The 24,693-nt window shown below is 32.4% G+C and overlaps 1 protein-coding gene and 1 non-coding gene across 2 annotated transcripts; one reads left to right on the forward strand and one right to left on the reverse strand.

Annotated features, from left to right (window-relative positions):
- Positions 1 to 9,474: 9,474 nt before the first annotated feature.
- Positions 9,475 to 9,580, reverse strand: LOC119369933 (small nucleolar RNA R71). Its single transcript, XR_005177486.2, has one exon. It is a non-coding gene; the product is annotated as a small nucleolar RNA R71 (small nucleolar RNA).
- Positions 9,581 to 10,221: 641 nt separating this feature from the next.
- Positions 10,222 to 24,053, forward strand: LOC149496674 (uncharacterized). The gene is made up of 6 exons (XM_089720405.1): positions 10,222 to 10,398; positions 10,771 to 12,531; positions 15,548 to 15,797; positions 23,558 to 23,639; positions 23,755 to 23,887; positions 23,979 to 24,053. Exons 1-6 carry the CDS (start codon positions 10,222 to 10,224, stop codon positions 24,051 to 24,053), a joined length of 2,478 nt encoding a protein of 825 aa, XP_089576531.1.
- The last annotated feature ends 640 nt before the right edge of the window (positions 24,054 to 24,693 follow it).

Raw genomic sequence — 24,693 nt, forward strand, 5'->3', positions numbered from 1 at the left:
ATATGTCCAATCAAATCATAAAAACATAAAAAATATTGAAATAAAAACAATATACCTTTCTTCTTACTTGCCTATCCATATAAATTTTTTAAATTGCAATTAAATAATAAAATTATATACCGCAGGAGATAAAATATGCTCACAGCCTCTATTAGTCCACAACAATTTAAAAAGTCCCCGAGGCCCGATGGTCTAAATCATGCATTTTACTCAGGATTCAAGGTCGCTATTCCTTTATTCTTGGATCTCTAGAAAAAGTACACGTTTACTCGGATAATAAACTGCATTTTGTAAAAAAAAAAGAGAAATCATTAAATTATTTTTCTCAAATTTAAGAACTGCGTTCTGTATTAAAAAAAAAAAAATTGATTGTGGTACATTTGCTTTTCACTTGTATCAGGAATAGATAGAGGTTTTAAGTTTAAACGTGCTTTATCATAAGAGTTTTGATCAATTTGTTAGTAAAATGAAGAGTTCTTCTTTATTATATAATCTATAATATTCTTCGAGCCATTGAACCTTCCGGTGATAAGAAAATAAAAAATAAAAGATAATAAAAAATAAAAGATAAGCTTACAATTTTATATTAAATTGTTTTTTTTTTTTTTTTGCAATTTTAGTTGGACCCAGTTACTCAAATACCAAATTTTTATATACATCTTGGGTTAATTTAATCACAAGAAAGCTTCAATCAGAATGATATGGAAGAAGCTACAGTGTAGAAAAGCAAGACAAGTAACATTTTTCATGGGAAAGAAATATTAAGATTCAATTCATGTGTAAATAACTTTTGTTTTTAAGAAAATTTGCTGTCGCTTTGCTGTTTATATCTTAATATTAAGATATCGATATTGTACAAGTTTTAAATCGTTGGGTGCCTGCTATATTAAGGTCATGGGCACCCACGAGAATACCCTACCCATCTATTAGTAAAATATATATTTTAAATAAATTCGATTTGGATAGATTAAATTTTACAGATATTTTAATTGTTTAAAAGATACTTTAAACAGATTTTGGACAGTGCGACAAGCAAAATTTTTTATGGGTTTGGATATGGATACTTAAACGAATATTTTAACAGGTTTGGCTGAATATAAATAGTACAATTCTAAATTGATATGGGTATCAATAGGTCAAAATTTATGCGTACTAAGCCCTGCTTCTATCGTTACTCATGTTTTATGCCTAGTTAGCTTCATCATCCCCAAAAAGTCACCATTAGCGTTATTCTCATTGTTATCAAAAAATATAAGCAAGTACCACAAGTACCCGACTGTTTAACTGGACAACATGGTTGAGTTTCACTTCAATCATATAATAAGGATATGAGAGTGGAGAATATCGGTGGAATAAGGAGATATAAAAGGATTAGAGTCTAAGGCCTATGATAAGGGCAAATTCATAAGTGCACAAAATCGCAAACAAGTAATAAAGAGTGAGAAAAGTATCGTCCCATGAGAATTGTATACTAAGTACTAAAATTGTGTTAACCTATTATTATCTAAACGACAATGAAAAGAATAACTGTAAAATAAAACAATGAATAAGAGATCAAGCAAGATAATTTGATGAAAAGAAATTAAGGATTAAATACTATTAGGAATTTTGACTTCACTTAATTCTATCCAATTTATTTTATTAGTTTGATAATCAATTTTAATTGTTCAAAAAGGGAAAATAATCCTAAAATTGCTAATAAGCTTTCCCAATGTATTGTTAGCTATTTTAACCCGGTTTAACTGTCTATTTTCAATTGTGCAATCAAATATTAAATCATTAAGTTTTATAGTTTATTTATGAATTCATAATCTAAGGTCGTTAACTTATGAAACCTCCCATGAGTCAAATCATATAACTTCTACATCAAGTTATTATTTCCATGTAATTTATTATCTTTTTCATATTAAAAATCCTTTTCATGGCAATGATTAATGAAATAAATCAATACAAGAGAGAAACTCTGCTTAGAAGCATTAAGTTCAATAATAAATTATATCTTGAATAAGGAAAAAAAAATCTAATATTATAAATTGAAATAGAAATTAAGCTACATCAAATTTCTAGTTTAAGCATTTAGTTCGACATAACAATTAAATAAAACTCAAGTAAACTTGAAAATATTTCCATAGACAATATGAATAATGAAAATTAGAAACAAGATTAATAGTTTAAAGATAAAAACTTATCACACCGACTCCAACCACTAGAGGAATTAGAGGAATTATCCGCCTTGGATCAAGCCAATTCCGTCCCATACTGGATTGATAAGACCTCCACGGTTTTGTCTCGCATGTGAAAAGGGAAACTTTCCAGGTGGTTATCCATTCTAGGATTTCTGTTAAGCGAGTATGCTAAACCTTGGAGTTCTTTATATAGACGTCGTAGGGTGTCTTCGAACCCAAATAGGAAACTAGCTAGCATAATTAGGAGGAAATATTATTTGAGTAGGAAACTGATTTTGTGTTGTATTTCTTCCCAATTAGGAGTCTTATTTGACCAAATTGGGCTGAAACTTAAACAATGCAAGTCTTCTATTATTCTTATGCAGTTCCAAGCACAAGACACGCCCAAGCTTCAAATCTACACGAGTTAAGTAATTAAATTCGTACTCGAATATTCAGCTTTCTTGAAGACACGGTCATAGCATCTGGTCGTGTACTTTATTAACTTGGTCATATTAAGCTTTTATATCTATTTTTCAACTCCAACTTTCTTTGATGCAAAGTTTGGCTATTTTCCTGCTTAAAAACCTTTCAAATCCAGGAAATTTAATTAAAAACACAAATAATTCTGAACAAAATGTAATGAAAGTAATTAAAAATGCTAAAAACTCCAATAAAAATTAAACTAAAAAATACTATAAAAATAAGACCTACCAGTCTAAAAGTGAAAATTAAGGTTGCCAATTAGGGTTTTATATTTTCATGTTGTTTTAGACAAAAATTTATCGGGTTCTATTTTATAATTTCAAATATAGTACTAAAGTTGAATAAATCTAGTCCATAAAAAATTTAAGTTTTTTTCTCTATATTTCTTTACTCATTCTTTCTAAAGAAGAAAATTTCTCCCTTATGCAATGAAAATCATTATTAATTTTAATATACTGACAAGAATTTTGATATACAATGTATAATCAAAATTGTGATCGAGTAAAATTTTATAAAACTCGTTAAGTAAATTAATTGGTAGACCCAAAATTGAAAAGTATGAGAATTGAAAAAAGGATAGGGGCAAAAAATGGAAACTTAGATTGTGGAACCCACTTTTAGTATTAAAATATTGCAAACTCACCCCCTAAACCAATTGAGGGTGAAATTACTATTAAACGTAATTAGAAGTTATTATGGTACTAATGACATAAAACTCAACTTACAGCGAAATTATAATTACTCAATAAGTCTATGGTGAAATAGTATGCTAATCCTATAAAAATCTTAATTAAGAAAAAATATGTATGTTCGGAAGAAAAATAGATAGGGGAATGAAAATCGAGGGATTGAAAGATAATAATATTATTTTCAACTGAAAATAATGATATTTAAATTGCAACTTCCAGAATGAAAGTTCGAGAGTAATTGCAACTGAAAATTTAAATTGAGGGAAGGACAATAATATTTTATTATTTTTAGAATAATAAACTTTGAGAGTAATATTCAATTGTATTATTTTCCTTATTTGTTTACTTGTTAGATGTCTATAGGCTAACTGTAAATTCTATAAGTCTCAAACCTTGCTTAGCTAAACTTAAAACAATAAATATAAACGTTGCTTTTACAAATTAAAACAATTACTCAAATCATAAAATTATATGAATAGAAAAAGAAATAAATTTCATAAATCGTTAATCATAGCTGTCTTTTGCTCAAGCTATTAATTTTTATCATTATCTAAAAATATGTTGAACATAAAAAATAAAATAAGAATTTGTGTGATAAATTTGTTAAATATATTACTCATATACATAGTACTCAAAAGGGAGTTAGGATTTAGACAAAAAAAGAGGATAATTAAATTACAAAACAATAAAATATTATATCAATTTATAGTATGGTTATTAATTATTGAAAAAACTAATTAGTGTTTTATTATTATTACAAAAATTTATTGTTTGGATCATTAATTATTGTGAAAGAAAGAAAACAAAGAGTTTTTTTATTAATGAAATAAATTTATTATAAGGTTATTAATTATTGAATAAAGAAAATGAAAAGTTTTATAATTTAATTACGTGGTCTCCTGAGCTTTGCACGGATGTCTAGTATACATCCGTGCAAAGCTCAGGAGACCACGTAATGAAAAAAAAGTTTTATTGCACGGATGTCTAGTTTTATTTAAGATATTAGACATGTGTGTTGATTAAATTTTAGGAAATCAATTTTTTTTTTTTTTTTTGCAGAAGTTACATGATTTAAAATGGTTGAATCATATTATAACTGCATTCTTATTAATTTAAAATGTAAATTTCTTTATTCCTTATCACGATTTTAGGTAAAATAGTTAGAATATTTAAAAATTGCTAGGTTCTTAAATGTGAAGAATCTCTTATTCTTATATATAATTATATATATATATATATATATATATATATATATAACTTGCATAGGACGTCAAAATAGAAGCAAGCCTGAGTATAGGATAGAAAATTGAATTACAAAGTCAATTAGTTTTATTCATTTTAGTTCAATTCAAGTTGTTAATTTATTTTAGTTTGATTTTAAGTTATTCAACTTTTGTGCTTAAATTTTAGAACTTATAAATATGTACTCAAAATAATTAAATTTCTTCAAAGGCGATAATTTAATTTAAAACTCATAAGATTGAAAAACAAATCATAATTAAACACATCAACACATTGCAAAACCTCCTTGATGACTCGACTAATACAAATTAGTACTTGATGACTCTCCTTCTCATCTACTTAATGTTTATAAGCATTTATAAAATTAGCGGTGGCTGCTGTGTTAACCATGCTTAGTCCTTTATTGGTCAAGGATAGAGATTGCAGTAATTTTAAACTCATACTCATGGAGAAGAATATGATGATGGAGAGCTAGAGACTACATAAAAATAAATTAATTATTTTATTTTGAGATTTTTTTTCTCTAATTTTAATTATAGAATACCACTGCTTTTAAGATTTTATTTTAGGATGCAATTCTCAAAAATTTAAAAACAAAATGCAATTTTAACATATCCCAGAATTGAAAATACGACCTTATTAAACGAATAAAAAAAATGAAAATCTAATATTTTTTTTTTCATTTGAAAATCACATTTAAAAATAGAAAACAAAAATTTGAAAGCTAAGAATAAATATCAAATTTTATATATTTTTATCTTACTTTCACTCAATTACAATAACTGGTCGACCTGAGGTGATTATCCTCCCAAAAAAAAGAGGAGAAAATAATTTTTCTTTGCATTCTCCCATACTAGTGAAACTTTAGACTAGAGGTGAACATTCAGACAATTTGGTTAACCATTTATCGAAAATTTTTTTTATTGATTTACCGATTGAGTATTTACCGTTTATTGACTATTTTAAATATTTATTGAATTTACTATTTATCGATTTACTGATGGAATTTTACCATTTACCATATTGATCGATTTACCATATAAGTGTTAACTTTTTAAAAAATAAAAAATAAAACGATGCCGTTTTGAATAAATCGATAAATCGGGAATTTCAAAATTTTTAAATACTTTATTAAACCATTTTCTGTTTATCGAATTTTGTCTGAAAAATTGATTGACTGTTTACCGTTTATCGGTTTACCGAATTATTTTTATAAAATAATCTCGGTTGAACTTGGTAAATCGATAATTACTGTAGTTTGTCCATCTCTAGTTTTGGCAACCCCTCACATGCTCTCTCTCTCTAACACAATGTTAAATTCTAGATGTTATAGTAATTAGACCTTTTAACTATTTATTTATGTTTACAACTTTTGTCAATTATATTATTCAGTACTTAAAATTAAGCTTTTATGTTTTCAACACTTAATTTTTAATTATACTAAACACCATCTTAATTTATTAGAGAATGAGATATTTTTTATTAATGATAACAATATTATATGTAATTAATCATTTTTTCTTATGATATTATAGATTTAAAATTATTATATTCCTTAGGCTCTGTTTGTTTCCGTAAAATAACTTGCAGGAAAATATTTTTCACAATTTTTCGTTGTTTGAGTTGCTTAGGAAAATAAGTCAACAGAAAATATTTTTCTGGTCAAAAGAAAATTAAGTCATTTTAAGGAAAACAACCATCCATTTTCGAGAGAGTAAAACATTGTTCGAATATTGGAAATCTTATAAATCTATATTTTTTAATTTATTAATCATCATAGTCACTATCACCAGTCACCATTTACTACCGACCATCACCACCGGCCACCACCAACGGCTTTCATAATATATATATATATATATATATTGCATTCTTTTCATATTTAACAATAAAATTTTTAAATTATAAAATTTCTATTATTATTAATATTTTTTATAGTCTTATGAGATAAAGACTTTAATATTTTAAACTAATTTTCAATATTACAACCAAACAGTGGAAAATAAGTCAATTGAAAAATATTTTTCAATAAAAATATTTTTAACAAATTATTTTTTTACAAATTATTTTGCAGAAACAAACGGGGCCTTAATATTCAATTATTGAGATAAGATGAAAATTTTATTCTTTCATTTGGATTGCTATTGCGATTTATATGACATGAAGAAAGGGTGATATGATATGAACTAGAAAGTAGCGGAAAGTAGGATTTAAAAATGTGAAGCCAAAAAGTCTAATCTAATAAAAAAACCTAAAGTCTAAAGAGTATATGTTGAAGAGAATAAAGTGCTTTTTCCTTTAATAATTTTTTTAAACTCTAAAAAAGATTACAGGTTTAGAACAATTCTCTTGTTTCAAGATATTATCATTCATAAACTCTAAAGAGTAGTAAGAAGCTTTCTTTTCAAATTGACACTAAATTGTTTATTTATTTATTTTCTGGATTTTAATTTATACTAAGGTAAGTAGTTAATTAGTGATAAGTGTTAATTTTATAGTGTTTTTAATATAGTTTTTATTAGATTTTGAGTAAGTTTTTTACTTTAAATCACTTTTAGTATAATTATGTTCAAAAGTTTCCTTGATCTTTAATCCGCTTGATCTATAATCCGCTTGATCTAAGAGAAAATTTCAGGAATTTGGCACAGAAAGAACTTTATAACACAAGGCACTTAACTGGTAGCACGCCCTGGCCGTGCTAAAAGGCACGGCCGTGCTACAAGGGTCCCTAGGCGTGTCAAGCATAGCACGCCCAAGGCAACTTTAGGCAGACTTCCAGAGAAAAGCACGCCCAGACCGTGCTACCTGGCACGCCCGTGCCTCAATGCTTCACCAGCCCGTGCTACCTAGCACGCCCCGTGTTTCACTGGCCAGACTTCCAGAGGAAAGCACGCCCAGCCCGTGCTACCTGGCACGCCCGTGCCTCAATGCTTCACCAGCCCGTGCTACCTAGCACGCCCCGTGCTTTACTGGCCAGACTTCCAGACTAAAGCACACCCAACCCGTGCCAGGAAGCACGCCCGTGCTGCGCAGGCGGAACCAGCGAGAATTTAATGCGCAAATCTAGCTTTTTCTCACATGGGCCGACCTCGGGGAGTTTCCTAAACACACTAAACAAGACCTGGACCTATTCTTGGGGAAAAAGGAGTCCTAATCAAGAAGAAATCAAGAACCTAAACAATTATGATCTCCTATAAAGGATTTTGCACTAAATAAGGATTCTATTTCCTAAAAGGAGTCAAACTTGCCTTCAAGAACTCTATATAAAGAGAGGAACTTCTCCTAACAAGGATCGCTCGTTTTTTAGGCAATTTCTTTACATAATTCGTTCTCTCTCTCAAGGACTTCAAGCATCAAACAATTGTGCCAAGATTCAAGGAAGCCATCAACATAGTTGTGATACAGTTTTTTCTAAAACTCTTCATCTTGTTTCTTTCTTTTATTATTGTCTTTAAATATGATGAATGTGCCAAGCATGATTGAGTTTAATTTAATTACTATGTCCAGCTAAACTCTTATACTAGGGATTTGATGTAACTTAATTCGATTCCAATTTATGATATTAGATTTGTTTTTCTTTGTTCTCGTTATAAATTATTATTGTGCTTAATGCTTCCAGGCAGAAAATTTCCCCTGGATTGAGTTATTTCAATAACTACATTCGGGAGAAGGGTTATTGATATGAAAAAGATAATAATTTACTTGAGAATAATAACTTGATGCGGAAGCTATATGGTTTGACTCAAGGGAGGTTTTCATAAGTTAATAAATTATTAAGTTGTGAACTCACAAAACAACCATAAAACCTAATAATCTGATTTATGTTTAATTTCACTATTAAAGATAGGTAATTGAACTGAATTAGAATAACTAACAATAAATCGGGAGAGCTTGTTAGTGACTTTAGGGTTGTTCTCCTACTTGAACAATTAAAATTGATTAATGAACTAATAGAATAAGCTGGATAGAATTAAGTGAATTCAAATTCCCTAGTAGCTTAATCCTCTGATTTCTTTTCACTTGAATTTTGTGTTTGATCTCTTCTATTTTTACTTTAAATTTTATTTACCTTACAGCGAATCTCCTTTATCGTCGTCTAAATAATAATAGGTTAACATAATTTTGGTAATTGATAAACAATCCCTGTGGATACGATACTTTCTTACTCTATACTACTTGTTGCGATTTCGTACACTTGCGAAAAAAAAACGCTATCAAGTTTTTGGCGCCGTTGCCGGGGATTGGCGTATCAATATCAATACGAATTACCCTATTGTTAATTTAGACACTCTTTTTATTTTCTTTACTTAATTTTTTTTTCTAAGAATTATTCCAGGTGTTTTATGCAAAGAAGATCGAAAAGGACTGAACCTTTAGTCTTTGATCCAGAGATTGAGCGAACTTGTCGTAGGCACAACGCTGCAAGAAAAACGCGGGAAATAAAACCCGAACAAGAAGCAAACATGGCCAACGAAAACGAAAACATAAATGAAAACATAGTTGGACCACCACTTCAACAGCCGGTCCGTACCTTGAGAGATTATACAACACCTAATCTGAATGGGACAACCTCAAGTATTACTAGACCCAGGGTAGAAGCTAACAACTTTGAGATTAAACCAGCAATTATCCAAATGCTCTCTACCTCGATCCAATATGGGGGTCTACCTAGTGAAGATCCTAATGCTCACATCACCAATTTTTTGGAAATTTGTGACACATTCAAGCAAAACGGTGTTTCTGAAGATGCAATCAAATTGAGACTCTTTCCATTCACTCTTAGGGATAAAGCTAGGTCCTGGTTACAATCATGTCCAGCTGGAAGTTTCACCACATGGGATGAATTAGCTCAAAAATTCTTAGCTAAATTCTTTCCGTCTTCAAAAACTACCAAGTTGCGAAATGAGATAATGACATTTGCTCATAATGATCAAGAGAGCTTGTATGAAGCTTGGGAAAGATTCAAGGACTTGTTAAGAAAGTGCCCACATCACAGTTTGCCCAAGTGGTTACAGGTACAAACTTTCTATAATGCATTATCTCCTAACATAAAAATCACCTTAGATGCAGCAGCAGGTGGATCCTTTGAAAAGAAAGGAATTGATGAAGCATATGAGTTGATAGAGGAGATGGCAAGCAACAGCCACTACCAAAACAATACCGAAAGAAGAAGAACCGCAGGAGTCTATGAAATAGACGCTATTACAGCACTTAATGCCAAGGTAGATAACATGGTAAGGAAATTAGACATGTTAACTACTAATCCTGTGAATTCTGTCATGCAAGTTTGTGATAGGTGCAATGGACAACATGGAATTGGAGAATGTATCATGGACTCTTTAAATCCATAAACTTTGGAACAAGTAAACTATGTGATGAATCAAGGAAGAAAGAATTACCCTTATTCAAATTCCTATGATAACAGGTTAAGGAATCATCCTAATCTATCTTATGGTAATCCTAACAATGCCTTGAATGCACCACCAGGTTTCCACCTTCCTGAAAAGAAATCTCATGACGACCTCCTCACTGCTCTTTCCAAATCGCACATGGAGTTTATGAATGAAACTAGAGAGAACCACAAAATCCAGCAGGCCGCAATAAGAAATTTGGAGATCCAATTGGGACAGTTTGCAAACATGATGACATCTCGACCCCAAGGTACGTTACCTAGCAATACTGAAAAGAATCCAAAGGAACAAGTGCAAGCTATTACCTTGAGGAGCGGCAAACAGTTAGATGAACCACCAAGGAAAGAAAAAGAAGAAAAAGAACAAACAAGGGAACCTATCATTGACTTGGAGGAAAAAGAAAAGGTAAAACCATATGTTCCCCCTGTACCCTTTCCACAAAGATTAAAGAAAGCACAAGAGGACAAGAGCTTCCTCAAATTCCTAGATGTATTTAAGAAGCTTCAAATCAATATTCCTTTTGCTGAAGCTCTTGCTCAAATGCCTAGCTATGCTAAATTCCTAAAAGATATCCTAAGCAAGAAACGAAAAATTGATGATCAAGAAACGGTAATGTTAACCGAGGAGTGCAGTGCGATTATCCAAAACAAATTGCCTCCAAAGTTAAAAGACCCAGGAAGTTTTTCTATCCCTTGTAACATTGGTAATCTTGACTTTGAAAAAGCTTTGGCAGATTTAGGTGCTAGCATTAATCTTATGTCCTATGAAGTTTTTAAGATGCTAGGTATGGGAGAACTCAAGCCAACAAGGATGTCTTTGCAACTAGCAGATCGGTCAATTAAATATCCTAGAGGGATTGTAGAAGACATGCTTGTAAAGGTAGGTACATTCATCTTTCCTGTTGATTTTGTAATTCTTGACATTGACGAAGACAGGGAAGGATCTCTAATCCTGGGACGACCTTTTCTTGCAACTGCAAGAGCATTAATTGATGTTTATGAGGGTAAGTTGACCTTAAGAGTTGGACAGGAAGAGATTGTCTTTGATGTACTTAAATCTTGTAAACTTCCTATGGACTATGGAGATTGTTTTAGAATTGATGTTGTTGATGAATGTGTGGAAACCACTTTGCATGTTGAAAATAACACTAACGAATCAAGCATCTTGAATGAAAAAGAAAAGGAACTTCCTAAGCATGAACTGAAACAACTTCCACCTCATTTAAAACATGCATTCTTAGGAGAGAACCATTCTTTTCCTGTTATTATTTCTTCTCACCTAACGCTTGATCAAGAGGAAAGGTTGATACAGGTTCTACAAAGGCACAAGAAAGCTTTAGGGTGGTCTATCTCGGATCTACAAGGAATAAGCCCAAGTGTGTGCATGCATAAAATCTTGATGGAAGAAGACTACAAACCTTCAATCGAGCATCAAAGGCGGCTGAACCCAAACATGAAGGAGGTAGTCAAGGCTGAAATCATCAAACTCCTAGATGCCGGTATCATTTATCCGATTTCAGACAGTAATTGGGTAAGTCCTGTCCAAGTTGTTCCAAAGAAGGGAGGTATGACTGTTATCTCTAATAAAAACAATGAACTCATTCCCACAAGAACAGTCACAGGTTGGCGTGTGTGCATAGATTATAGAAAACTAAATAAAGCAACACGAAAAGACCATTTTCCCCTTCCCTTTATTGATCAAATGCTTGAGAGACTTGCTGGCTATCCTTTCTATTGTTTCTTAGATGGCTACTCAGGGTACTTCCAAATACCTATAGCTCCTGAAGACCAAGAGAAAACCACATTCACCTGTCCTTATGGCACTTTTGCCTACAGGAGAATGCCTTTTGGGCTATGCAATGCCCCTGCAACCTTTCAAAGGTGCATGATGTCCATCTTTTCTGATATGGTGGAAAAGTTTATTGAGATATTCATGGATGACTTTTCTGTGTTTGGTTCTTCCTTCGATGCATGTCTTCATAATTTATCTCTAGTAATGCAACGATGTGAAGACACTAACCTTGTGTTAAATTGGGAAAAATGTCACTTCATGGTGAGTGAAGGTATTGTCTTAGGGCATAAAATCTCTCAAAAAGGAATTGAAGTAGACAAGGCAAAAATTGAGGTAATTGAGAAACTACCTCCTCCTAACACAGTAAAAGGTATAAGAAGTTTTCTTGGGCATGCAGGGTTTTACAGGAGGTTCATAAAAGACTTCTCCAAAATCACTAAACCTCTTTGCAATTTGTTAGTTAAAGATGTTCCATTTGATTTTGACAAAGAATGTTTAGATGCTTTTAACAGGTTGAAGAAGGAATTAATCTCAGCCCCGATCATCACTACACCAGATTGGACTTTACCTTTTGAGCTTATGTGTGATGCTAGTGATCATGCTGTAGGAGCCGTTCTTGGACAAAGAAAAGACAAGAAGTTGCATGTTATTTATTATGCAAGTCGCACATTGAATGATGCGCAATTAAACTATGCAACTACGGAAAAAGAATTATTGGCTATTGTTTTTGCTTTTGACAAATTCAGGGCATATCTAATTGGAGCTAAAACAATAGTCTACACAGACCACTCCACCATCAAATACTTGCTGGAAAAGAAAGATGCAAAACCGAGACTCATTCGTTGGGTACTTTTATTGCAAGAATTTGACCTAGAAATTCGCGACAAAAAGGGGACCGAGAACCTCGTTGCTGACCATCTTTCCAGGCTTGAATTGGGGGAAGAAGATACAAGCGAGCTACAAATCAATGAAAGCTTTCCTCATGAGCAACTTCTTCTAGTAGCAAATGCTCAAACCCCCTGGTACGCTGACATAGTTAATTATCTTGTTTGCAAAATTTCTCCTCCCAATTTTTCTTACCAATAGAGAAAGAAATTTTTTCATGATATCAAATTCTACTATTGGGAGGAGCCATTTTTGTTCAAGTATTGCAGTGATCAGCTATTCAGGAGATGTATACCAGAGACTGAAATAGAAAGTGTCCTTAAATTTTGCCATTCCATGGAATGCGGAGGCCACTTTGGAGCAAGCAAGACAGCTGCGCGTATACTAGAAAGTGGTTTGTATTGGCCTAATCTCTTTAAAGATGCTTATAACTATGTTCGTCTTTGTGATCGTTGTCAAAGGTTAGGTAACATTTCGAAGAGACATGAGATGCCCCTAAATAGCATCCTTGAAGTCGAAATCTTCGACGTATGGGGTCTGGACTTCATGGGACCGTTTCCGCCATCATATTCAAACCAATACATTCTAGTGGCGGTGGATTATGTGTCAAAATGGGCAGAGGCTGTTGCTCTTCCAAATAACGATGCCAAAAGTGTAATGAGCTTCATCAAGAAAAACATTTTTACAAGGCATGGTACTCCTAGGGCAATAATCACGGACGGAGGTAAGCATTTTTGTAATAAGTATTTAGATTCCCTTCTTGCAAAATATGGTGTCACTCATCGTGTAGGTACTCCATATCATCCTCAAACAAGTGGACAAGTAGAAGTAACTAACAGGGAAATCAAGAAGATCCTCGAAACCACTGTTGGACAATCACGAAAGGATTGGTCCAAAAAGCTAGACGATGCTCTATGGGCCTACAGAACGGCATTCAAAACACCTATAGGTATGTCTCCATATCGCATGGTGTATGGTAAGGCTTGTCATCTTCCTGTAGAGTTAGAACATAAGGCGTTTTGGGCCATTCAATTTCTTAACTTCAATGCAAAGGAAGTTGGTCAAAAGCGATCGTTACAATTAAACATGATGGATGAAATGCGCCTCCATGCTTATGAAAGTGCCAAAATATACAAAGATCGCACCAAACAATGGCACGATAAGCGCATTATCATGAGGGATCTGAAGGTAGGCCAGCAGGTATTGCTCTATAACTCTAGGCTCCGTTTATTCCCTGGTAAGTTACGCTCTAGATGGTCTGGACCATTCACAATAAAGGAAATCTTTCCTCACGGTGCAATTGAAATAGTGGATGGTAAGACAAATCGAAGTTTCAAGGTGAATGCTCAACGTCTGAGAAGCTATCATAATGACAACTTCGAACCCATCAAGAGTGCGATCGGTCTTGCTTAGCCTAAACTAGGATAAGTGCGTCGAACTTAACGACGTTAAACAAAAGTGCTTGTAGGAGACAACCCATCTAATTTTTCTTATGTGTTTTGTTTTATGTTTGATTCCATTTATGTGTTTTGTTTTATGTTTTATTTGCAAAAAAAAAAAAAAAAAAAAAATGGAAATCCAGAACAGAGCACGCCCGTGCCATGGGGTGAGGATCTTACACGCCCAAGCATGCCCAGCAGCACGCCCGTGCGGTTTTCAAAGGCAATGATACTTGAGAGTCAGAGAAGAGCACGCCCGTGTCATTAAAAAGGGTCAATCACACTTGAAGGTCAGAGAAGAGCACGCCCTAACCGTGCTAAGAGGCACGCCTGTGCTACTGAAGAAGGGAAAAGACACTTGAGAGTCAGAGACAAGCACGCCTAGGGCGTGTCAGATAGCACACCCGTGCTATCCACAGGCAATTTTCAATTCAAGAGGCAGGGAAGAGCACGCCCAGGGCGTGCCCATCAGCACGTCCGTGCCAGGTACGCCCTTTCTTTCACTTGCAGGTCAGAGGAGAGCACGCCCAGGCCGTGCTTATCAGCACGACCGTGCCACGATCAGACACCCTCATTTATTGGCTCCCCTATTTAAAGAGCACGCCTCTAACCGCCCCACTTCCCATCTCGCACGCCCTAGCCGTCACCTCTCTTCTCTCAAATTTTCTCTCTTCTTCTCCTTTCTTTCTCAAATCAAACACCCTCCACACCAAATTTTCACATAATCATCTCCAACCATGCCTCCTAGATACAAACGTAGCAGACCCGCATCCTCAGTTGCCGCTCGAAAACGCCCAACTGCGCGATCCACCACGGATCCTCAACCTCCTTCACCTCCTGCACTCCCATTCGACTTTGCCTCATCAGATCAACAAGAAAGGTACACAAAATTATCTCTTCGGCCTATTTTACCGAATAGATTTATTGATGAGACTGCTTTAACACAAGTGGGTCTTAGAGATATTGTGTTAGAACCTCTTAGGCGAATAGGGTGGGGACAGTTTCTTGAAATCAAGGATTTAGTTTATGCTCCATTAACTCTGGAATTTTTAAGTTCTTATTCTTCTTTTATCCGGTTTTTGCCAACATCTCCACCAAGCAAAATTCGTTTTAGGCTTCTTAGTCAGGATTTTGAACTGTCTGTGAATGAAATTAGCCAAATTTTCGGATTCCCCACAGAAAATAGTCAAATTCAAATATCTAGTGATTTTAGTGCACGCAATACTTGGCGAAGTTTTACAGGTGAAGTGAATTATAATCCTAGATATTCGAAGGCATCCAAATTGAAAAAACCTTCCTTGCGGTATATTCATAAATTTCTGTCAAATACTATTTTTGGAAGGAGTGAAAGTGATGGGGTGTTAGGTTTAAATGAGCTATATTTTCTATGGGCAATTGAAAATGGAGTCTTGTTGAATGTTGGGTATTGGCTATGCCAGAGATTTGCAAAAGTGGCTCGAGCCGACAAAGGAGCTATAATGATGGGGTGTTTTGTGACCCGAATTGCTAGCTATCTACAGGTTTGGAACCCGGCTAGGCCAATTTATGATAGTGTAGGAGGGGGGCGTGGTAACAGGTTAGATGTAGATGTTATGATTCATATGAAGTTGATTGAAAAAGTTGGGGATGCATATCGAGTAGTAGGTGTTCCAGAGAATGATTCTGATGATGAAGGAGCCGAGGCCGCAGGCAGTGCTGACATGGAGGAGGATATCCCTCCACCTTTTGCCTCTTCTTTTGGTGCAGGTACATCCGGTGCTGGTCCATCGTTTCAAGGCACCTCCAACATGTCAAATGATGAAGTCCTTGCAAGGATGATGTCTCGAATGGACCTCTTTGACACGCGCCTTAACGGAATGGAAACAATGATCACAGACCGTTTCCAGTCCATTGAGATCATGAATGGCAGTCTTGACTCTAGGATGGACACCATGCAAGGCCAACTCCAGACCATCCTCCAGCTTCTGCAGCCACCCCCACCACCAGATAATTGAAGGATTTCTCATTTTTCTTTTGTTTGGTTTATGTTTATGTTTCTTTTGTTCTAATGCATTGTTTTAGTTACTTTCATTTTAACTTGTTTGCTTGTTTGTTTGTTATGTGGATTTTTATAACTTCTTAGTAATTTTTGTTCTTAATGTTTAGTTGCTCCTTTAGCTAAGACACATTCCACAACCTTTCTATTGTATTGTTCAATACAATGTTGGTAAGTTTTCTACTTCTCTCTTGATGCTTTCTTTCTAAGCAATGCAATAAGTTTGGGGAATTTATACACATTGGGGACAATGTGATTGATTGAATTGGGGGAAGGGAATTTTAGCTAAAAATCTAAATTTTTGTTTTTTGCTTAACATGGTTGGAATGACTACAAGCAAGCTTGACGGTTCTTGTGTCTAGTAATAAGTATTAAACATAATTGTTTCTCAAATCTAGCATATTTTAAGTTTTGAATTTGAAAGTTTGACTTAAACATGTTCATTGATCTAAACTATTTGTTTCTAGATTTTTAAACACTGATTTTTATGAGAGTTATGATGTATAAGTGTGTTTTACTCTAAGTTATTTAAATCTTGGCATTCCTAGAACAAAACTTAGAAATCCCTTCGAGGCGAAAAATTTAAATGTTTACTTTTTGAAAGAGATGATTTAGGCAAATTTTGTTGAAACCTATTTTTAGCCTAGACCACCTAAATTAAAAATATGACTCTTGAAACCAACTTTGAAGCCTTAAAACCGTAAAATTTTTTCTTCACCCTCAATAAACCAAGCCATTAAAGCCAAATTCAAATTTCCTACCCTACGTACAAAGGATTGTATGATTGAAAGATTCGATTTTTAATTAGAATGTAGCAACAAAAGAGGGAGAATTCATCAATTAATACTAGCAAATAAAGAAAAGAAGAAAGAATCAAGAAAGAGGCACATGAAAAGCAATCAAAAGAATTCAAGAAAAATAGAAAAAGACAAGGAAGAAAAATGCCAAAATATTAAGAAAAGACCTTGTCCAAGATGCCTCTAGCTAGTAAGAAAGTTTCAAAACAAGACACTCCTTAGAACTAGAAAAAGTTTAATTAAAATAGCATCTTGAATGTTATACATTCTTTTGTACTCTTTGTCTACATTTTATCCCTTTCTTTGATTAAGCAACGTTTACACCAAGAAAGCCCCATTACAACCCAAAATAAAGACCTTCTGATCTTTTAATCGTATGCATTTAAATCGTGGAGAAAGGATGACTAATTCTGCATATGGGAATGCCACTTTTGCTCTATCAATTGTCTCATTTTTTTTTGCCTTAGATGATTCATGTCTTATTTATCATAAATGGAATAAATATTAGTGTTGATAATCTCTCTAAACTTATATTTTACTCAATGAATGTGCTTTATTCAAAAATAAAAAATCAAGCTTAAGTATGAATAGCATGGAGAACAATTGAGTTTATCCACTTATTTACTAATCATGATATCATGAAAAGTTTATTGAGATCAGTTCCAACCATGGTAAGCTAGTGTCATCAAAATATTTTTTTTAGTTTTGTTGCTTGAAGACAAGCAATGGTTTAAGTTTGGGGAATTTTGATAAGTGTTAATTTTATAGTGTTTTTAATATAGTTTTTATTAGATTTTGAGTAAGTTTTTTACTTTAAATCACTTTTAGTATAATTATGTTCAAAAGTTTCCTTGATCTTTAATCCGCTTGATCTAAGAGAAAATTTCAGGAATTTGGCACAGAAAGAACTTTATAACACAAGGCACTTAACTGGTAGCACGCCCTGGCCGTGCTAAAAGGCACGGCCGTGCTACAAGGGTCCCTAGGCGTGTCAAGCATAGCACGCCCAAGGCAACTTTAGGCAGACTTCCAGAGAAAAGCACGCCCAGACCGTGCTACCTGGCACGCCCGTGCCTCAATGCTTCACCAGCCCGTGCTACCTAGCACGCCCCGTGTTTCACTGGCCAGACTTCCAGAGGAAAGCACGCCCAGCCCGTGCTACCTGGCACGCCCGTGCCTCAATGCTTCACCAGCCCGTGCTACCTAGCACGCCCCGTGCTTTACTGGCCAGACTTCCAGACTAAAGCACACCCAACCCGTGCCAGGAAGCACGCCCGTGCTGCGCAGGCGGAACCAGCGAGAATTTAATGCGCAAATCTAGCTTTTTCTCACATGGGCCGACCTCGGGGAGTTTCCTAAACACACTAAACAAGACCTGGACCTATTCTTGGGGAAAAAGGAGTCCTAATCAAGAAGAAATCAAGAACCTAAACAGTTATGATCTCCTATAAAGGATTTTGCACTAAATAAGGATTCTATTTCCTAAAAGGAGTCAAACTTGCCTTCAAGAACTCTATATAAAGAGAGGAACTTCTCCTAACAAGGATCGCTCGTTTTTTAGGCAATTTCTTTACATAATTCGTTCTCTCTCTCAAGGACTTCAAGCATCAAACAATTGTGCCAAGATTCAAGGAAGCCATCAACATAGTTGTGATACAGTTTTTTCTAAAACTCTTCATCTTGTTTCTTTCTTTTATTATTGTCTTTAAATATGATGAATGTGCCAAGCATGATTGAGTTTAATTTAATTACTATGTCCAGCTAAACTCTTATACTAGGGATTTGATGTAACTTAATTCGATTCCAGTTTATGATATTAGATTTGTTTTTCTTTGTTCTCGTTATAAATTATTATTGTGCTTAATGCTTCCAGGCAGAAAATTTCCCCTGGATTGAGTTATTTCAATAACTACATTCGGGAGAAGGGTTATTGATATGAAAAAGATAATAATTTACTTGAGAATAATAACTTGATGCGGAAGCTATATGGTTTGACTCAAGGGAGGTTTTCATAAGTTAATAAATTATTAAGTTGTGAACTCACAAAACAACCATAAAACCTAATAATCTGATTTATGTTTAATTTCACTATTAAAGATAGGTAATTGAACTGAATTAGAATAACTAACAATAAATCGGGAGAGCTTGTTAGTGACTTTAGGGTTGTTCTCCTACTTGAACAATTAAAATTGATTAATGAACTAATAGAATAAGCTGGATAGAATTAAGTGAATTCAAATTCCCTAGTAGCTTAATCCTCTGATTTCTTTTCACTTGAATTTTGTGTTTGATCTCTTCTATTTTTACTTTAAATTTTATTTACCTTACAGCGAATCTCCTTTATCGTCGTCTAAATAATAATAGGTTAACATAATTTTGGTAATTGATAAACAATCCCTGTGGATACGATACTTTCTTACTCTATACTACTTGTTGCGATTTCGTACACTTGCGAAAAAAAACGCTATCAATTAGCATACTACATTGATAAAACAAAAGGTAAATGGTTGTCCTAAAATAATTATTTAAAAGAAAAATGGTAAAATATATTAATTCATCATTATGCTTTTTGCAAAAAATTTTGTGGCACTTTAAATTTTGTGGAAAATGTATTATTTTTTAAAATTATGAATTTTGTCAACACTGCACATACCTCTTCGCTTTAGCAACAATATGCTTTAGGTTTTTGATTTCATATGTAAAAAATTGATTTAATGTGTACTTAGTATAATTTTTATTTTGTAACAATAATATTTATATTTTTCAAATATCTAATAAGTGTTTCATTAATTTAATTTTACAAGTTTGAGTATTTAATATAATAATTTTATAAGTTTAAGTATTTAAAAGATCAAAAAAATATTGAGGATGCTGCAAAATTTTTTTTTTTTTTTGTGTAAACCACTGATATCCAAACTCTATTACCAGGGACCGCCTAATCTGGCTCGGAAATTAGTCACAGTTAAGGCTCTTTGCCCCTTTGCAGGTGTATTTAGCGGGAATCGAATTTAAGAATTCTTTTCATATATCCATTCAACATTATTAACTGAACCACACCCTATAAGTAGAATGTTGTAAGATTTTTTGTGAATAATATAATAGTGAATTTATATATTTTGCCGGACAAGAAAATCAAATGATAGTTTAGCTGGTGAAAGAAAATATATATTTTTAGCGATTTACGTGATTACGAAGTCTATATCCTTTCTCATTGGGAAAAGAATGCATTCCCGTTTTAGAATGAGGAATAGCTGTAATAATTGAACTCTTGTTTATTTTTTATTTTTTTTTAATCTTTATAAAATTTTATTTACTTTCAACTAACTACTTAAAAGGTTTTTTTTCTTTAAATATTATTTGGCTTTTTTTGCCCTTTCCAATTGACATGTAATTTATTAATTTTTTTATATTGAAAAGGAGAGTTTTATCTCATTAATTGGAAACAAGATTTCAATTAATAAGCAAGATAATGTCTTCTGTGTTCTACAGCAACCTTTTAAGTAGAACTATTTAAAAAAGTTATTCAGTAATATAGTATTTAGACTAATTTTTAGAGCTTATGGCAGTGGTTTGTATAAAGTTAATTTATGTAACGTTTAACTTTTAGCGTTTCATGAAAAGCTACTTAAACAGCTAACAGTTCAACTCTACTAAAATAACTAATTTTGCCGAATGGACCTAGTTTTTGAAAGAAAAAAACTAAAAATCAAAGAGTTTGATTGTTATTTTTTATTCATGAGTTTATCTAAAAATGCAAACTAAGATCTCAACATTAAAAAACAAAATCAATAAAATTCATAAACATATTACAAAGTCCACAAAGAATATTCCAAAAAAGATTGTAAAATCGCTATGAGGATAATTTTAATTTTTGTTTTTGTTGCAAGCATCATCGTTGTAGCATCTTTGCCCATAAATACCTTGCAAAACAATCCAAGGGTTTTTTCTTTTCTGCACAATAATTAGAGGTTTCTTTTTATAATCATTATCGTGCAAATATCGAATCTGATAAACACATCATATAACAAACTCTAATATTTTTTTTATCTCTTTTAATTTTAATTCTCTTTCTAATACGATTCACTAAACTTCATAGATATAGATAAAATTAATTAATTTTGGGTTTTATAAATAAGAAGAAGATGAAGATGAGGATGGGGATTAGTTTTGGTGAAAGTTTAAAGCTCCGTTTGTTTCCATAAATTAATTTGTAGGACAATGTTTTTCACAATTTTTCATTATTTGGAGCATTTAGGAAAATAAGTCAACGGAAAATATTTTCTTCGTTAAAGGAAAATTAAGTTAATTTTAAGGAAAATGATTTTCCATTTTCAAGAACATAAAACATTTTTCGGAATTTGACAAATTTTTTATAACCTTTATAAATTCATATTTTTTTTAATCATCGGTAGCCATTGCCATCGCTTATCGTTCACCATCACTGGCTACCACCACGGGCCACCACCGGTCACAGGCAACTTTCATAGTTAATCTTTTTTTTTTTTTGCATTATTCTTATATTTAACAATATAATTTTTAAAATATAAAATTTATATTATTATGGTCTTATGAGTTACAAATTTTAATATTTTTAAATAAATTTTCAATATTGCAATCAAACAAAGAAAAATAAGTCATTTGGAAAATATTTTCTAAAGGTAAGTTATTTTCTGTAAACAAACGGATTTTAAATGTTCAGTTTTGTGACAGAATATATGTCAAATTGGAGTGAAGAGTTTTCTTTTTTTTTATTATTATTATTTTATTTTGACAGCTTTAAGAGTATGCATGTGATGCATGTCCATTTCCCAAGTAAAAATTATAAAACACTAAATGAGGTTGGGGGTGCCCCTCAAGCCAAGCGGATTTATGCAGTCGTGTTTTCGCATATTTGTTGAGAATTGGCTGTGGACGGGTTGGTTGGAGCACTGTGATTGTGTGCGAGAGACGCACGTTTGAGCTTAGGTTGTGTGAGCCAATTAAAATTTGCTATGCTATGACAATAAACAAAAGCGAAGGCCAATCACTAAAAAAAGTTGGTCTTTATGTTCTTGAACCTGTTTTCTTCCATGAACAGCTTTATGTTGCATTATCAAGGGTTACTTCAAAACAATGGTAAAAAATTTTGATTGATAATCATGGGGAAGCACCAAATAATTATGCAAAAAACATTGTTTACAAAGATGTATTAAACAAATTACAAGCAGGTATATTGTCTTTTATGCATAATGTTTTTTAATGTTATCTTCTTATTATTTGCATGTATTTGGTTGTTGTTGAACTGTATTTCTGATATTTATGTATTATAGTATTTTCTAAATATTTTTTGACAGTTCAATGGCAAGTATCCATATCAAAGATATTAAAATTTCTCAAATCAAGGTCGAATTAGAGCACGCATTTGTTGATTATGGAAATACAAATCACTGTCATCAGATCAACATATCACAAGTTTTAATGTTGTTTTAGTGGATAAAGACGTATTTTATTATAATATGTTTATACTTATTCAAGTATAAATGTTGTTTCCTTTGCTATTATTTTATTCATTGTATTTATTACTATTATTATGATTATTTATTTTTCCTTTTTAAGTGTGAAGATTTTTATTTATCTAATTTTTTATATCTCATTTAGAATTTTTTTTTTGACATTAAATTTTTAGTGTATTTTTTTTTTCCAATATTTATTTCTTCTAGTAGTTTTAGTTCATCAAATCATACAAACACAATAGACATATGTAATAGGTGTTTATATTTGATTCATGGTTAAGTTACTTATCTATTTTTTTACCTTTCATTAATTCATAGTGTTCTGCAATCCATGCTACTATAAAAGATATGCCACATTTTTCATCTATTTTGGAAGATGGAAAAGTATATGATATCAGCAACTATTACACCTCGCTTAATAGAACTTTTAACATTGTGGTGCCACACAAATAAATGCTGCGTTTCACTCGAAAAAGCACCAATGTTAAAGAGTTTGACGGAGATGTGTCAAAATTTCCTGAGCATCATTTCTATCTTCTGAAATATAATCTTCTAAAGATCAGAACAACTTTTAAATTTCCTTATTTGACGGGTAAATAACTATTCTTGGGAAATTTTACCACCGGTTTTTTGCCATATTAAATACTAATTTATTTGTTTCTTATTTATAGATATTTTGGGTCATGTGAAGGCTGTGCATCCATTCGAAACTAAATTGTGTTCCAAAAATAGATTGGAGAATAAAAGAAGTATAAGCATTGAAAATCTCAGTTTAGTTTTGTTTAAGAGTTTTAAAATTTCTTTTTAGTCTTTTGTTTATCATCCTTTATATTATTTTGTTAATTAAATTTATTTTTTACCGTTGATTATTTGCATGGAATATTTTTTTATAACATTATAGGAGGGATGAACTGACCATTACTTTTTGGGGAGATGTGGTAAGATCTTTTGACCAACAGACAATCGATCGCTGAACTGAATGGTCCATTTCTTTATGGAGTTCAGTAGCACAAGAATCAAAGAATTTAATAGTAAGAAGAATCGATTTTTTACATGTGCTTCTTATTTATCCTTCAAAATTATGACAAAAAAATAAAAAAACATGTCAATTTTTTATTATGATAGGTGCTATCTTTGCTAATAGTACAACATCAACTGTGATGTTTATCAATCCTGAAATTCCGAAGCCACAGATTTATCACAAGATGTTGGTGCAAATATATTTTTTTTTGATATAATATATCGTTGTAATTTCTTATAAATTATTTCAATAAATTTATGTAGCTTATTCAAATAATTACTTTCCTCATTATTCTATTCAGGTATGTTGGGACTAATTTTATGGCAAAAATGAAAGGAACAATGCTTTCTAATCCAATATTTGTTGAGCAAATAATGCAGCAAGATCGAACTGCTTTGAAGCAATTTCATGAGATGAATCTTGATGCAAATAGAGTATCAATCTTTCAGTTAATTTACTTTTTTTCTTATTTTATAACTGATTATTTTTTATATCACTTCTTATCTTCTTTTTTTTTTTTCTCAGAATATAAAGTTTGTGTGTGAACAGAATGCCAAAAACATGTCAAGCCTTAGGAGGACCAACAACATGGTAAATTGAGATCCATTTTTGGGTAATTCAGTCAAATTAGTTAGCTTCATATTTAACAATTTGTAATATAGTTATGCCATCAAATTATGAAAATATTGTTTTCATTTCAAGTACAAATTTGATTGTATTGTTGAAAATCAAACTGAAGGAGTGTTTATGCTTATGGGCAAAACTACTGCAGATGTGCTTAAAATTCCAGCTAATGTCCTTATAAATGAAAGAAAGTGTAGCCCTAATGTCATTCCACAGGAAATCCACCAGCGTATAGGAAAAACTTTTATTTTTCAAGTTAATTGGGGCTCACCTAAAAGTGATTTGTCAAGGAAAAACTTTTATTTTTCAAGTTAATTGGGGCTCACCTAAAAGTGATTTGTCAAGGAGTGATTTAATTATTGCAGCAATATATGATCTGAATACTTTGCCATAACAGTTTAGTAACGAAGAATCATCTCTTAGGCCATCATTGATATCAGAATAAGTCTATTCTCAAGTTGTGTTTGATGGAGTAAATGTGAATAAAAGAAAATCGCCATATTTTCAAGACACTGGAATTGAATCTGAATCAAGATTTATAGAATTCTTTGAACTTTTTCTTACTTAATCATGATATATTTTTGCAATAGCAATATATTATTATTATTATTATATA

The sequence above is a fragment of the Jatropha curcas genome, chromosome 4 (genome assembly GCF_041381405.1).
Source record: "Jatropha curcas cultivar XTBG-Jc1 chromosome 4, XTBG_Jcur_1.0, whole genome shotgun sequence".
In the NCBI taxonomy this organism is placed as follows: Eukaryota; Viridiplantae; Streptophyta; class Magnoliopsida; order Malpighiales; family Euphorbiaceae; genus Jatropha; species Jatropha curcas.